The sequence below is a fragment of the Ascaphus truei genome, chromosome 2 (assembly GCF_040206685.1).
Source record: "Ascaphus truei isolate aAscTru1 chromosome 2, aAscTru1.hap1, whole genome shotgun sequence".
Taxonomy (NCBI): domain Eukaryota; kingdom Metazoa; phylum Chordata; class Amphibia; order Anura; family Ascaphidae; genus Ascaphus; species Ascaphus truei.
The window spans coordinates 53019643-53034067 of record NC_134484.1 but is presented as its reverse complement, the minus strand read 5'-3'; the positions used below and the strand labels follow the sequence as shown (position 1 = coordinate 53034067).

The window sequence follows — 14425 nt, the reverse complement described above, 5'->3', positions numbered from 1 at the left end:
TATAACTGTTAGGAGGCTATTAAAAAAAATCTGTCTATGAAGTACTTATTCAGCATTAGCATTCTCTGAGCATTAGAGGTGTGCAAAGTATTTGCTCCCATTTGACTTCACCGTGAATGTGGCGTTTCTTCCTAGGTGCAGATATTCACAGCTTTATTTAAAAAAAGGACATTTGCCTATCTTTGTTCAAATGCATGCAATTATGCCAACCACCACCATTCGATCTGCCCAGAAGTTGGAGACAGAAGGAGAGGGGGAGACGGGGAGAGACTATATGCTAATAGGATATGCAAAATGTATTATACTCATAATTGCATATATCCCAGTTATGCTCCCTTTTGTGCACCGGTGCCTCTCCACGTGTTGTTTGAGGGGATTATATATAGCACTTGGGTCTCTTTCTCTCTCTCATCCATCACTACTGAGCATTCAAGATACCAGTTTCAGAGCATTACCTCCTGTTCTTATACTTCTCTTTTTGAAAAATATGCTTTCCTCCTGTACTTTGCTAACTTTGAAAGTTTCAGTTATATCCCATATCTCCACTTTGCATATTACGTATACAAATCCATTCAATGGCTCCCTATCTGCATTAACTATACAATTCTACTTCAAGGAATTACATTCTTTCATCCCCTCTCACATCTCCGCTCTAATCTTCTGCTGTACTCCTTCTGGTCACTTAAGTTCTGCTGAAGGCTGTCTTTTCTCTGCTCTATTCATCTCTACCACACTCTAACATCTCAAACCTTTTTCACTTTTGACTCCCTGGCTGTGAAACTCCCATGCCCACAGCATTCACAGAACCACATCCCTACGCACTCTCAACTCATAAGTATAAATGGGGTTGTCTGGGAGCACAAAAGCTGTGACCCTTAATGTTAATAATCTATGCAGAGGTGATCATACAGGGGACATAATATGATTGAAGTATAATTGCTCAGATTCAACAGTACATGAAGAACCCATTGATCCATTGGTGAAGGTGTAATCCATTCACCTCTCCTTAGGACATTCCTTGAAACATGTGTACTCACTGTTAGTCCCCTGTCGGTCCTCACGCGTGCAACCACATTCAAAGTCCAGGAATTTAAAAAAAGTGTTGTGTGGCGCACAGCAACAAAATCAGGTCATGTGGCAAATAAATGTAGCAAAGGAGGGGAGAAAACGGAGCACTAGATCCACGAGGCTATGCCAAAAAATGCAAGGATGCGTTCCCACAGTGCAGGCTTATTTAATGGTCAGATACAAAAAAGATACACACTGTATCTTTTTTGTATCTGACCATTAAATAAGCCTGCACTGTGGGAACGCATCCTTGCATTTTTTGGCATAGCCTCGTGGATCTAGTGCTCCGTTTTCTCCCCTCCTTTGCTACATTTGCTCTTCAACAGGCGGAGGCACAGTTAACCCGTGGACACCTGGATACCTGAGGACCCACTCTTCATCGTGGACACCTTCCCATGTGAGTCTCTCCAGGATAGTTCTGGACTTTATTCATAATGATTGTTCCTTTATAGATGCTTACTACTCAAACATCCTTACTACCGTGCATTGTGGGATTGTAGTGTTTACATGCATCTTTTGGACATTTCATATCTATATCCGTTATTGGGTTAATCCACTTTTCTACAATCAAGACATGTGTAGTGTTCGCTGTATTCTTTAGAGCACCATACAACGTTTTCATCATTGTACATGTGGCAAATAAAAAAATTAATTGATAAAGTGCCAAAAGCATGAAACGCATAGGAGGGCTGTACTCTTGCCGTTTTTTATGCAGTTGAAATAAATGTATTTTTTATTTGCCACATGACCTGGTTTTGTTGCTGTGCACCACACAACACTTTTTTTCAATTCCTGCACTCTCAACTCATGTCCGAAATCTCACGTCTACAGCAAAACACTTAGGTAAGGTTGGGCTGAGGATACTCCTTGCACTCCTGACATACAGTACTTGTCCCCTGAAATAAGTTGTGTACTGCACTTGCTCCTATTGTACAGTATTCTGTCTAGTAATATTCCATTTAGATTTTGTTTTGCAAATAGCCCTAAGTGCATTATATAGAAATTGTTGCACTTTGAGGATTTTTGACAATGCTTACACTCCTGTTCTGTTTGTATATTTTACATTCAACCTAGTTACAACTCCTTGTGCCAATATGATACCTTAAATATTAGACACATTGTGATGATTGTAATATAACTTTGTTGCAGGCATTCAGATTGCTTTACAAGACTGTGGATTTAGACTGGTATTCACACAAACCCCTTCTGATTCAGCCAGCCCAATACAGCTCTGTCAGTCACGCTAAGACATAAGTCTTTGGCAAATTAACTACATGGTACCATCCACTCCAGTTAACCATACAGTATATGGTTGTTGCTATACCTTGATCTTAAATTGATACCACTGGGATGATTAACCCACATATACCCATCGGTATTTCATCAACGTGGAGTTGCTTACCTGAGACAATTTTATAAATTATATGTATTTGTTATTTGCTGTTGTCAGCTGATTTGCGACACAGATATTTACCAATCACGTACTGTATATATTTTTAATTATTTCCATTAATATTATTTTAAATCAAATAAACTACTCATTGAACAACAGCGTATGGAGTGCTTAGGCTGCGCTTATATTGCCGGCGACGGCGACACGACGGTGATGTCACGCTGCAGTCACTAGAAAAATCAAATTGACTTGGCTTCCAGCGACCGTGATCAATCCGTTGCTCCGTCACGTCGCACTTACTATAAGCACACGCGACGGCATCAATACATTTGTTTTGAAGCGGCGTCTCCGTCGCCGACACTATAAATGCAGCCTTACACAGGGATTCTTCTTTTTCTCTCTTATTTTTTTCCTTCTCATCCCATATGTTCATCTCTATAGCACCATACTCCAATCACTGCTACTAGGCTGACGCAAGAGCTGTCCTCCCCTCTCCCCCTACACTATTGTACATTTTCAGCAATATATTTCACAAAATCAGTGACTTTATGTTTTGCTCTCTTCTTATATGATGACACTGACCTGAACTAAGCTGCTCAAACAATGGTGAGATATATTACAATAGGAAACAATATATGCAAGGAAATGTGCATACATTTTTTATTATGACAAAAGTGGTATGTGTGAGAGGTATGATTAGAGCCACCAACAGAAAATATTGGGCCTATGACAACTATAATAAGCATGCAACCCCCCTCCTCCCCCCATGGCACACTGGGGAAGGGTACTGGAGGTCAGGGGAATGTTTGGGCTTGTGGGGAGGAAAAAGATGGTGTGAATAGCATGGGGTGGGAGGGATGGAAGCTGGAGGGGGTAAAAAGAGGTAATGGGTTTGGGAGGATTATAAAAAGCTAATGGGCCTGGAGGGGGTATAAAGCGTTAATATGCTAGTGAGGGTGGTTATAAGGATGAAATGGACATGGGGTGGATATAAGGAGGCAATGAAACTGGGGTGGATATAAGGAGGTAATGAATTTAGGGGGAATATAAGAAGGTAATTGACCTGAGGGATTATAATGAGGTAATGGATGGGGGGGGGGTATAAAGAGGTAATGGACCTGAGGGAGTATGAAAAGGTAATGAGCCTGGAGGAGGTATAAGGGGGTAATGGGCCTGGGGAATGTAAGAGGGTAATCGGACTTGGGGTAATGGAGCATAATCAAAAGATGCATGTAGGCTTACTTGGGCCCTTGGATGGGCCTGCTGGAGGAACAATGACCAGTGAACAGGCGGAGACCCAAAGGACAACTTGGGGAAGCCCCACTTTCAGTTGGGCATCGGCCAGCAAAGTGGAGATCCCTTTAGGCCTGCCAGAGGCCTTCAGGACTGCCAGGGGAACGGGGGGACAGAAGGGTGGTGGCCAGCAGATGAAAGAGTCTGTCTTACGTGCTCATGGTCTTGCAGAACGAATGCCCGGGCAGAGGTGCAGGCCATACAATATAGGGTCACTGGCAGAGGGGCTGGGCCCCTTGATTGACTGGGCACAGGACAGCAGACCCATCTGTCTATCTCCTGTTGGCAGCCCTGGGTTTGATGACCAATGTTAATCCTTTATTTATCCATCTTTTGTATTTGTGTTGTGAAATAACACTATACCATATTTGCAGGCAAGATTTACCACTAGCCCCTAACATTTACTAGTCACAACTCTCCTATTTAAATGTGGACTTTTGTTGAAAATTACACAAAGTGGTCCTCATAGTCATAACATATAACATATGAGAAGACAAAGCATCAACATTTATCCTTCTAATTTCTTTGTCATATTAACAGAATAGCAACTATTAATAATAGCATAATTAACATGCAAAAATACTGCTCTTCTAAAAAATAAAACTATAAATAATTGTCATTTTGTGCCCTTTCTTAAATGTCAATGTTATATTGGATAAACGAAACCACTTATGAGCACATTCATATGTCTCAGGTACACAAACCTTCCTATCCCCATACTCACTCAGCATACAGTACGATGCTTCCACTGTATGTATTTGTTTGGTGGGGCGGGGGGAATTGTATGCATTTGAGGGGTTATATGTATTTTTTTTTTTTTATGTATTTGAGGGGTTCTATGTAATTGGGGGACTGGGGGGTTTGTATGTCAGAGGGTTAACACAATTAGAGATACCTGGGCAATCAGGGCTGAGTTAAGGCATCTGTCAGGTAAGGTGCCAGACCTGAGCAGCAAATAAGAGAGACTTTTCCAAACCAGGAAGTATGCCGGAGGCTCTGCTCCCCCAGACACAGGATTGCCACAAGCCGAGTCAAGCCTGCTGGGCACAGCCTTATCTACGAGGAACCAGCCTTCCAACTCTGCAGAGGGATTGAAGCTGCCGTTGCATTATCCAGAAGGGATTAATTGGACTCTCTTGGGGCGGAGTTTCCCAAATACAGATAAGAACTTTTATATTTTCATGATAGACGTTTGCATAATATTGTTTGACCTGGATGTAAGCTAGCAACCCAAGGGGATAACTAGGGACCTACTGTATAGATAATCTCCTAAGGAGAGCAGAGTTTGGTTTTATGGTTTGTTTTCCTTCAAGGGACAGAGTGCCTATTAATTGTCTGATTGTGGAAAATAAACCACTGATGTTAAAACCTTACCCAGTGTTTGGGATTATTTCTGACCCCAATGCGAGGTCATCCTGCCACAAACTGAAAACTATTTCAGAAAGTTGTATTTTTTATTATTATCTGCCTTCCGTGTGTAGGTAAAGATATTTGTTATATTTATACCACTTTGACAATTAATAGAGAGGACCTACAACTGTGGAGTACTATTTTTTACATGTTATGGTGTAACGATATGCTACTGAATAAAGTTTTTATTTCTCTGACTTTGATCATTTCATTTGATTAATTTGATAATTTCATTTTTTGAATTATTGATCATTTTGTGAATCCCTAAGGGTTCTTACAATGTTCAACAAATCTACCAATATATATATTTTGTGGAACTGTGTAAATTTAAAAAAAAATGCCAAACTTCAATAACATAAATTTATTTCCCAGCATTAACCAAAATGCTAACTGGTGAATCTGTGGCTAATGTGATTTAGGCTCCAATTAGCTTATTTGCATCTCATTTATATTAAGGGAGTAAGAGAAAATGCCAATCTTTTAACAGGAGTAAAAGAATGAATGTCACGTTATATGCTACTGCATAGTAACTACTGTAATTTTAACACGCATTAACTTAAGCTAGTGTATCCCTGCTTCCTATCACTAGCAAGCTGTTACTATGTGCTGTGTTACCTGTTGGCTCACAGGGCCTAAGTCTCTGCCACGGAGAGCCTGGGGTGCGGTAAATATATATATCAGGTGCAGCGCCTCCACCTGCGACAGATCCCGCCAAAGGGGGAGTTGGTCTTCGCAGGACGTATATACAAGAATTACTCTTGCACAGCCAAGTTCTAAAACCAATCTCTTTTACTGATAGGCCAAACTCACGATACATTACATGCCATGACATTCCGGTATGCCGGTATACATTATATAACACGCCATGGAGGACGTCACCATCACTTGCGCCTCGGCGGACGCCAACAATAACATACGCCTCGGCGGACGCCAACAACAATATCCCAATCCCGCCACTGGGTGAGCCCACCCCGTGTCCAAATATGTTACTCAGTTCTCCCGCTCACAACAGGCCTTATGTGTGTGTATGGGTGACTGCGCAGCCACTATGTCTCGGGTGAATGGAAGTTACAGTTGGTGCACTTGATGAAAATACCTGCCGAGCACTCAGGTGCTCGGAACTGCCACGATCTTCAAAAAGGGTCTCTGTGTAGACAACGCTCTTTCCCTCGCCAGGGTCCAGGGGCGCTCCTTCTCGACTCGGGCAACTCCCACGGGGTCTGAGCCCAGATCTCCCTCTTGACAGTACAGTCCCGTGCAAAACGAACAGTTCGGGGATACGACCCTTACTAAGGCAGTCCCTAGCTCAGCTTGTCTCTAAGGTGACTAAGGGCTAGCTGGGCCGGGGGCACCTGGCCTGCGCCTGGGGGGGTACAACCTCCCAGCGTAATATCTCCGTCTCCTCGTCTCTCCAAAAAGCTCTCACTCCACGTGCGCGCAACCGCTGCCCATATCTCTGGCAACTCCTTCGCCCATAGGCTAAACGCTCTCACCTGACCCTCCCCGTAGGGCTCCTGGGTCAAGGCAAAAAACAAAACTGTGCGCTACTACCTAACTACCTATAAAGTTTAAATGTATAAATATATACAGTGCAGTGACTATACCATCAATTTAGTGATAAAAAATTTATAAAAAATTAAACCACAACTCCCACAGTGAGATAATTATACATTAAATAATGAGTGCCACATAACCGTGTTGGGGATAATGGCGTCTGCAGCTGTAAACGCAGGGGTGGCTCAGCACCCCACACACACTAAGAGAATGGAAACAAAAGAAAACAGCGCACAACGCCAAATAGTGAAGCAAATTCAACAATATATTATAGAATTAAAAAGGGGGTAATATATCTGCGTACATGAAAAAAGTTGGTAAAAGGCATGTAGTGTGTATCACACTGTTTACCACTCGGCAGCTGTTAACTGTAGAATCGGGTGCTTGCTTCCCTCTGCTGATGCAGCTGAGTTGATTCTGGGGCAGGAAGTCAGTCTTTCACTCCCAAGGGGATTTCCCTTCGTGCAGCCAGGTTCAGCAGCTGGTACTGGGGCTCGGTGAAATCGCTCCTGCTTCCTGGCCGATATGAAGCTGCTCCTGTACCTCGGCAGGTGTATCCTCTGCACAGAGGTTAAAACGCAGCTTGCTGGGGTGCCCTCAGCGTGCCACGATGCCGCTCCGTCGCGGGACGCTGTGTTATGACGTCACTGTCTACACAGCAGTGGTGGATTCAATAGGGAAGTTTGAACAGTCTTACAAAGTCTCTCACAAGTGTCCAAAACAGCACACAGGATAAAATAAAAACAGGACAGGCCAATACATAGACAAAGGCCAATGTAAGCAGATATAAGGCAATAGAATGTTACATCCAACTAGTTTCGTAGAATTAACTACCCTGAAGAAGTAGTCCCACATGTCATAGGACTCATCAGGAAAATCAGTGGGGTAGGCACTTCTCCTCAGCAACGTCCTTCAACTCACTGTGTTATTACACAAAAGGGAGTGGCTATAAGAAGTCAATCCCCTCATCCTTGATTCAGCTTATTAATTTTACATACATATGTATTGTTAGAGTATTACACTGGCGACACACTTTATTCGAGCTCGGCTAGTCCCACGAATTCGGGTATACCCGGGTGTATTGAGGTTTGTGACTGTTTTCTGCCCGAGTGCATTGAGGTATTTTCCAGGCAGGGATTGAAGCATTTTATTCCCGCTGGCTTCAATACTGCACAGTATATATATATATACTGCATTACAATTCATGAATTTATGCCATCTGGTAGACACGCGAAGCATTGCAGCCTATTAAATCCTAATCTTTATCATTTAACAGATCAGCCGCCCGTCAGCCAGGCATGAACCCAGGCTGGGAAGGCAAACGCAACGGGGCTTGTCAGAGGTGAGGAGTGGCGCATTCCAGGTATCTGCCAGGTACATACTGGGTATTTGCTCGAATAAAGTGTGTCGGTGCAGTACAATACTTTGGTATCTGATTGTCATAGAACGACATACTGTATCTCTGCCTTCCTAAAATAGTTTGCCAGACTGGAACCCAGGACCAGTTGCGCCCAAAAACTTAAAAAATTGTAGCTTAAACCCACAAGGATAGTAGCATGATATCAACTGGAACCAGTAAGGCAACCAACCAAGAGCTCAGCTCTTTTACTTTGTGGGAAAGTGGAAAAGCATGGACCAGCAGCAGAGTGGAAGTATGAATAAAAGAGAAGATGGAACTGTGTAGGACCCAAGACATAGGGCAACCCAAGTGGCAGGATAGCAAGGGTAAACAGGATAACAACCACAACAGTGGCACCAGCTTCACACAATGGACATCTTATAGTGCAGGAACCCAAACGGCCATTCTCCTCCCACCCCCACCTGCAGAAGGAAGCAACCTGTTGTAAGTAGAGTGGGCAGTAACAGAGTAGACAGCCATAAGTAGGGGAATGAGTGGAAGGAGCAAGGCACATATCAGGGGACAGGGGCACATTTTAGACATTTATCTGACAAAAAAAATTCAGGAAGAAATTAAACTTCACCAACAACCTCCAACGGTGAGTTTCTTTTTTTAAAGGCACTTTGAGATGTAAAATATTTGTGAATGTTGGTGAGTATTGCAAATGTTACCAATATTCACATAATAAATTAAGGACTACAAATGTTATACCCTACAAATCATGAAATAGCCTTTACTTGCATATCCCAACTCTTTGTATATTCTGTCTCACTTAAAAACAGTGTAGTGACAAACACCTTTTTTCTATATGCTGTGAGGCTGTTTCCCTATACTGGAGAATAGTTTAGCCCCATTCATTTCAATGGAACTGATATTTTCTTTTGCCATGGAAGTGGCTTCCTAGGGGTCAACATGAGATCACTGTCACAAACATTATGAGATCTACAATGTGCTCAAAAGCAGTAAAGCAAATAAAAACACAATATAAGCTAATACTGCAATTCTGCTCAACACTGTGAACCAATATCTTACAATAAGCCTACACTTTACTTGGCTATATTTGCAGTAGCAGGATGGAGGCTTCCTGTTTCTCAGTTTTTCCTTCCAGACAGCAGACGAAAATACTACACTGGAAGTGGACAGTCTTTGTTAATTGTTATTGAGAAGAGTTGATGGACGAACATTTTTTCTTGTGGCTTTGGACCAAAAATAAATTTAATGAACAAAATAAAAATTGACTGAAAAGACAACGCTACACAAAATATTTAAATAATGTTTAATATTTTTTTTCTTGTTGATTTTACTTTATTATGTATCTGTATTAATCTAGGGTTTTAAGGTAAGTGTATTTGTAATTTAATTGTTATTGCTTATTTCTTAACTATAGTAGGAAAAAGTATAAGATAAGTGGTCTGGGTATCTCTTGCTGGGGTTGTTTTAATAACCATAATTTTATGTATTGGCCCCTTATGGTGGTTTTTTTGGGGAGGGTAACAGACCAATGGCACTTGTCTAAATGGCAGCACTTGAGATTAATCTTCGCCCATGTTTTCTTTTCTCTCCTCGCAGAGAGGCAAGAGGTTTGGTTATTTCTTGATTGACATGGTCCAATAGGTTTTTGCTAAGAGATTGTTTGAATGCTGTAATAAATAAGTGCATACTGTGACCTATTACACCACATTACATGTCCCTGTCTATTGGTGGTAACTGTTGTTTTGGCTAGAGTTCTCAAACAGGGTTGTGGGACTGCCATGGTCAAGCTAGTTACAAAACAATTAGTACATTTAGTATGCACTTTTTACTCTGTAAAATTGGTAATCATTCGGAAAAAATATTTTACGTTTTATTTGTTAGAGATTTGCAACTATGAAGAATTTGGCTCCAACGCGATTAGACATCTCAAAAGACTGATCCACATAAACACTGATTTATTTGATAACTAATACCCATAGTTATTTTATAGTTATAGTACATAGACGAACAATACATGGAAGGCCTGCCTAGAACTGTACAAGCTATGATTTTCGAACGATCTTTTTCCAATTAATGAATTCACAGAAACCAACAAGACATATCTTGTTAATACACTGTATTATATGTACTTTACTGCTGACAGTTGTTGTTCTTAAAATTGATTTACCCCAAAATATTTAGTTGTTGACTAAAAGAAGCAAATAAATAACATGAAAGGTATTTACTTAGTGACATGCCCTGAAGAAACTAAAAGCATATGAAACTGGCATATCAATACCATCTGTCTGTTTGTCTTTCTACCATATGCCATTACAGTATATTCATTTGGAATATGCTTCATCTGTGCAAGGCAATGTCATTTTTCTTTGCTAAGTGCTATAGCAGGGGCGCTCAGATCCAGTCCTCAATCCCCCCCAACAGATCAGGTTTTCAGGATATCCCAGCTTCAGCACAGGTGTCTCAATTAGTCCCTGTCTCAGTCTTTGACTGAGCCTCTGATTGAGCCACCTGTGTTGGAGCTGGGATATCCTATAAACCTGACCTGTTGGGGGTGGGGCTTAAGGACTGGATTTAAGTACCCCTGTACTATAGGCTAGCATAATGCATTATCTGTATTGTCCGTTACTTTACCTATAGGCCTTTATCAAATTGCTAATGCAATTGACAATGAATACATTTTCCAATAGCAAACATTTTTTGAAATGTAAAATAGATTGGGTTTGTTGAGAACTTTTAATATCATCATATTTTTTTGAGAGAGAAATTGATTTCTACTTTTATTAGCAGTCGCCAGTTGTATGTGTGTATATCTATATCTATATGTCCCCTCAAGTGTCCCTCCAAATAAATAATGCCTATGCTGAAAAAGAAGCACACCTAATCGACTATGCAAAGTATGTTTAAGAAAGTCCCACCCAACATTTTTTTTTTAAGTTTTCCATTCAAACTATACAGAATTGATAATAAACTTAAGGTACACACCTAATGACTAGAATCATGTTAGACCCAATAGGACTAGAACCCACAACCACTGCTTTTCTAGGCCACAGCTCTAGCAGTGTGAGCTAAACCAGCTGATGGTTACAAAGCACACTGTCTACTAAAAGCATACCTCCAATGGATATCTATTTTGTTGATTGTATTTGTAACCTTGAAAGCACTTCAAGCACACAGTAATAATATGTGCTGATGGCTATGAGTTACTGAGGCCAAGTGACATGAAATTTGGAAAAAAAAATTAACATGGCTATACTGTATGTATAAAATGTTTTTAGGGCAGTGTATTCAAATGTTCATACACGTGTACTTAATGCCAAATTATTCACATGCTATTCACAAAACATACATTTTTGTCACCTACCCCAGGCATGCAAAAAGTTTACTTTGCTTTATTTGGCAAGAAAAGACTAGCCAACATAGAAAAGGTAACAAAAATACAAACTATTAAAAAAGTACAACATATTATTATATTAACCCTTCAGAGGTCCAACTGACTAGCTAGTCATGGGCATCCTATTCGTACAGTGCATCAAGCATCGAAGGAGTTAGATCATTTTCTGTAATATGGTTTTGTAAGAAATCCTATTACATGATACCATGGTAGAAAAGTGTGATACGTTCCTCCCCTCCACAATTGTATCACTAGCAATGATTCACACTGAATTCAGTGAGTAATCACTGATTTGTATCGCCAAAGCTATTTAGCACAGAGTTAACACATTTACCATTTATGCAAATGAGCTACACATGGCAATCCATTTATTAATAAATATATATAATAAAAAATACAACAGAAATTCCAAATAATATTACTGCAATCTCATTTTAAATACTTTTTAGAACCGCTACATCCAATTTTCTGAAACTAGCCATAGTGTAATCATTCCTGCACAGGCCTCTGAATTAACTTACAATGTACAGTACATAATACTGATCCAAGTTTCAGTTCCCATAGGAAACCTTCTTCAGTAGTGATGAAAGCTACACAGCTAACCCGTGCGTACTTTGTATAAAAAGAAAGCAAGAAAGGTGACAAAGGTAACCTCTGAGGCTCTGACTTCTTACAGTACATGTCTGCCTACAGACAAACAGATCACAGTAATAAAGGGATAGAAAAAGTTGTAGATAAGACAACATGAGCAAAACCTTAAGCATTAAAGCATGTAATTAAAATGATCATCAATATGATAGATAATATAGAAAACTGCGGCAATACATCAAGAAACATAATACCATCAATAAGCTACATAGATGAAATGTCCGAGCAGGACTCACATGAATAAAGGTAAGACCTTGTAACCGCAGACACATCAAATATCAAAAAATGGCATTGTTCATCCTACTGATGACTTTTCACATACATATTGGCAAGTCAAAAATGAAATGATACTGTTTCTTACATTTGAAAATATGTATCTATCTTACCTTTGCATACTGGTCTGTGATCACTCCAAGCAGCAAAGACATCAGCAATCCTTTGGCAGTTAATGCTTTTTTCCCCTTGTAGCACATAGTCTTCATCACAAGAGTACAGAACTGTTGCACCAAGGCTAAAAAAAAACATAATAGGACAGAATAGCAAAAAATGGTTACCTTAAACCTAACTTTCCTGCTAGAGTGGCCATTTCTGAGCAATGTATTGCATTCTGCTAGGGAAGAGATCGTGTTAAAAGCATCACCGTGGCTCACTGAGCAGTATTGTACAGTAGTAGCAGACTATTGAGTGAATGTATTGTCATAATTTACCTTCTCAACTAGCAGAGCTCATATTGATTATTATTTCACTTGAGTTTAGTAAATAACAAAATATATCAAGTATTCTGTATGAACACATTTCTGTGTGTTATGGAACTGATTCAAAATTGTTTTTTTTTACACATGACCAAATAGTAAATAATCTGTAGATATGAGAGTTATGTATTTTCTATGTGTATTAAAGAGATTTATTTTGCATTTTTTGTGTATTAAAATAGTTTTCTCATCTTTGTTAAAGGGAATACCAAAGTTCCAATTGTGTGGCAATAAAAAGTTGCTATAACTACAGCTATCTAAAGCTTGTGGTGTCTACAAAGCTATATATTAGAAATATTGTAGTATATACTGCAGGCGAGGATTTCATAGATCCAGACATTAAATCTAAATGTAATGAAAGTACTGTAAATTGAAACAATAGGATGTAATCGAAATGCCTCCGATATCAAGATCATATACATTTAGAAGGACAATATGAAAAAAGAAAGGTGTAAGTGCATTTAGTACAGGAGAGTAAGTAATATGTATAGTAGCTGAGGAAGTGAAAGGGATTGCTGTGAAATAAATGAAATAGGGAGTTAGCATTTGTGGGAAAGCTTGCAAAAAAGTAAATGGAAAAAGGGTTAATTTGGTGAAACGTGGTGATTGAAATGTTTACAAGCAAAAAAAAGTGCAGTAGAGATAAATATATTTTAATGGAGTAACTTATGTTCTTAGTAGAAAGCAGGGACAAGGATTATAAGAAAATCTAATCCGATTTCAAATAATGTCTTCAAATGCGCTTTGCACGTTTGATATTCTCTTAAATTGCATGTTTCAATTATTTGCAAAAAGTCACATTACTCCCAAAAATTTTAAGTGTACCAAGTTTTTGAAATATAGTATACAGATGTAGCAAAGCTTAATGTCTTCGGTGCAGTTGTCACGTGACCGTGACACCAAAGGGTTAACACAGCGGGGGCTCCCATTCAGGAGCATGGACCCGCCCCAGTTCCTTTGCAGCTGACACTGTCCCCGTTACCGCAGGCTTTTGCTTGTTTGCTCACAATTCTGAGGAAAGTAAGTTTTACTACATCTGTATAAAGGGCCATGTGACCTTCGCATTGACTTTTAATGCTTGGTGAATCTTTATTCAAGATTTTAGTTAATATTTTTTTATGAAAAAAAGGCGCATTTCATCTGGTTGGCAAACTTCTGCAATCCTCTTGCACAGGATAATGGAATGAACCATGGCTGAAACTTAAGACAGGAACTGCTGTGAAAAAGAGAATCTGTTTCTTTAATGGATTGACTTTTGCGTTAACGTGGATATCTGCTCACCTACTCTATGCCCAAATCCACAAAACTGTGTTAAGTCAGGAAACATATAGTGATGTAAACTAAATAAGTCATTATGTTTCCGCAGTTCACACAATTTCCTCAAAAGATAATTATTTGAAAAATTAGAGGTTAAATGTTCTATACTACCAAGTCGTCAGGTCTCAACATCGCCAATATTTAGCCCGGGTTTCCACAAGAGCAATAACAGCATTGCCACCTCCTCTGGCTACCACAGACTATCCTCCAGGCCTCGAAAGAGTCTC

The 14425-nt window shown here is 39.9% G+C and overlaps 1 protein-coding gene across 6 annotated transcripts in view; it reads right to left on the bottom strand.

The window, feature by feature from the left end:
• CSMD3 (CUB and Sushi multiple domains 3) overlaps positions 1 to 14425 on the bottom strand; it is a 1548521-nt gene that overhangs the window by 772659 nt on the left and 761437 nt on the right. For all 6 annotated transcript variants that reach the window (XM_075582415.1, XM_075582410.1, XM_075582412.1 and 3 more), the window contains one exon: positions 12516 to 12640. In XM_075582415.1, coding sequence (XP_075438530.1) covers positions 12516 to 12640 — 125 coding nt within the window. The remainder of the gene's footprint in view (positions 1 to 12515; positions 12641 to 14425) is intronic.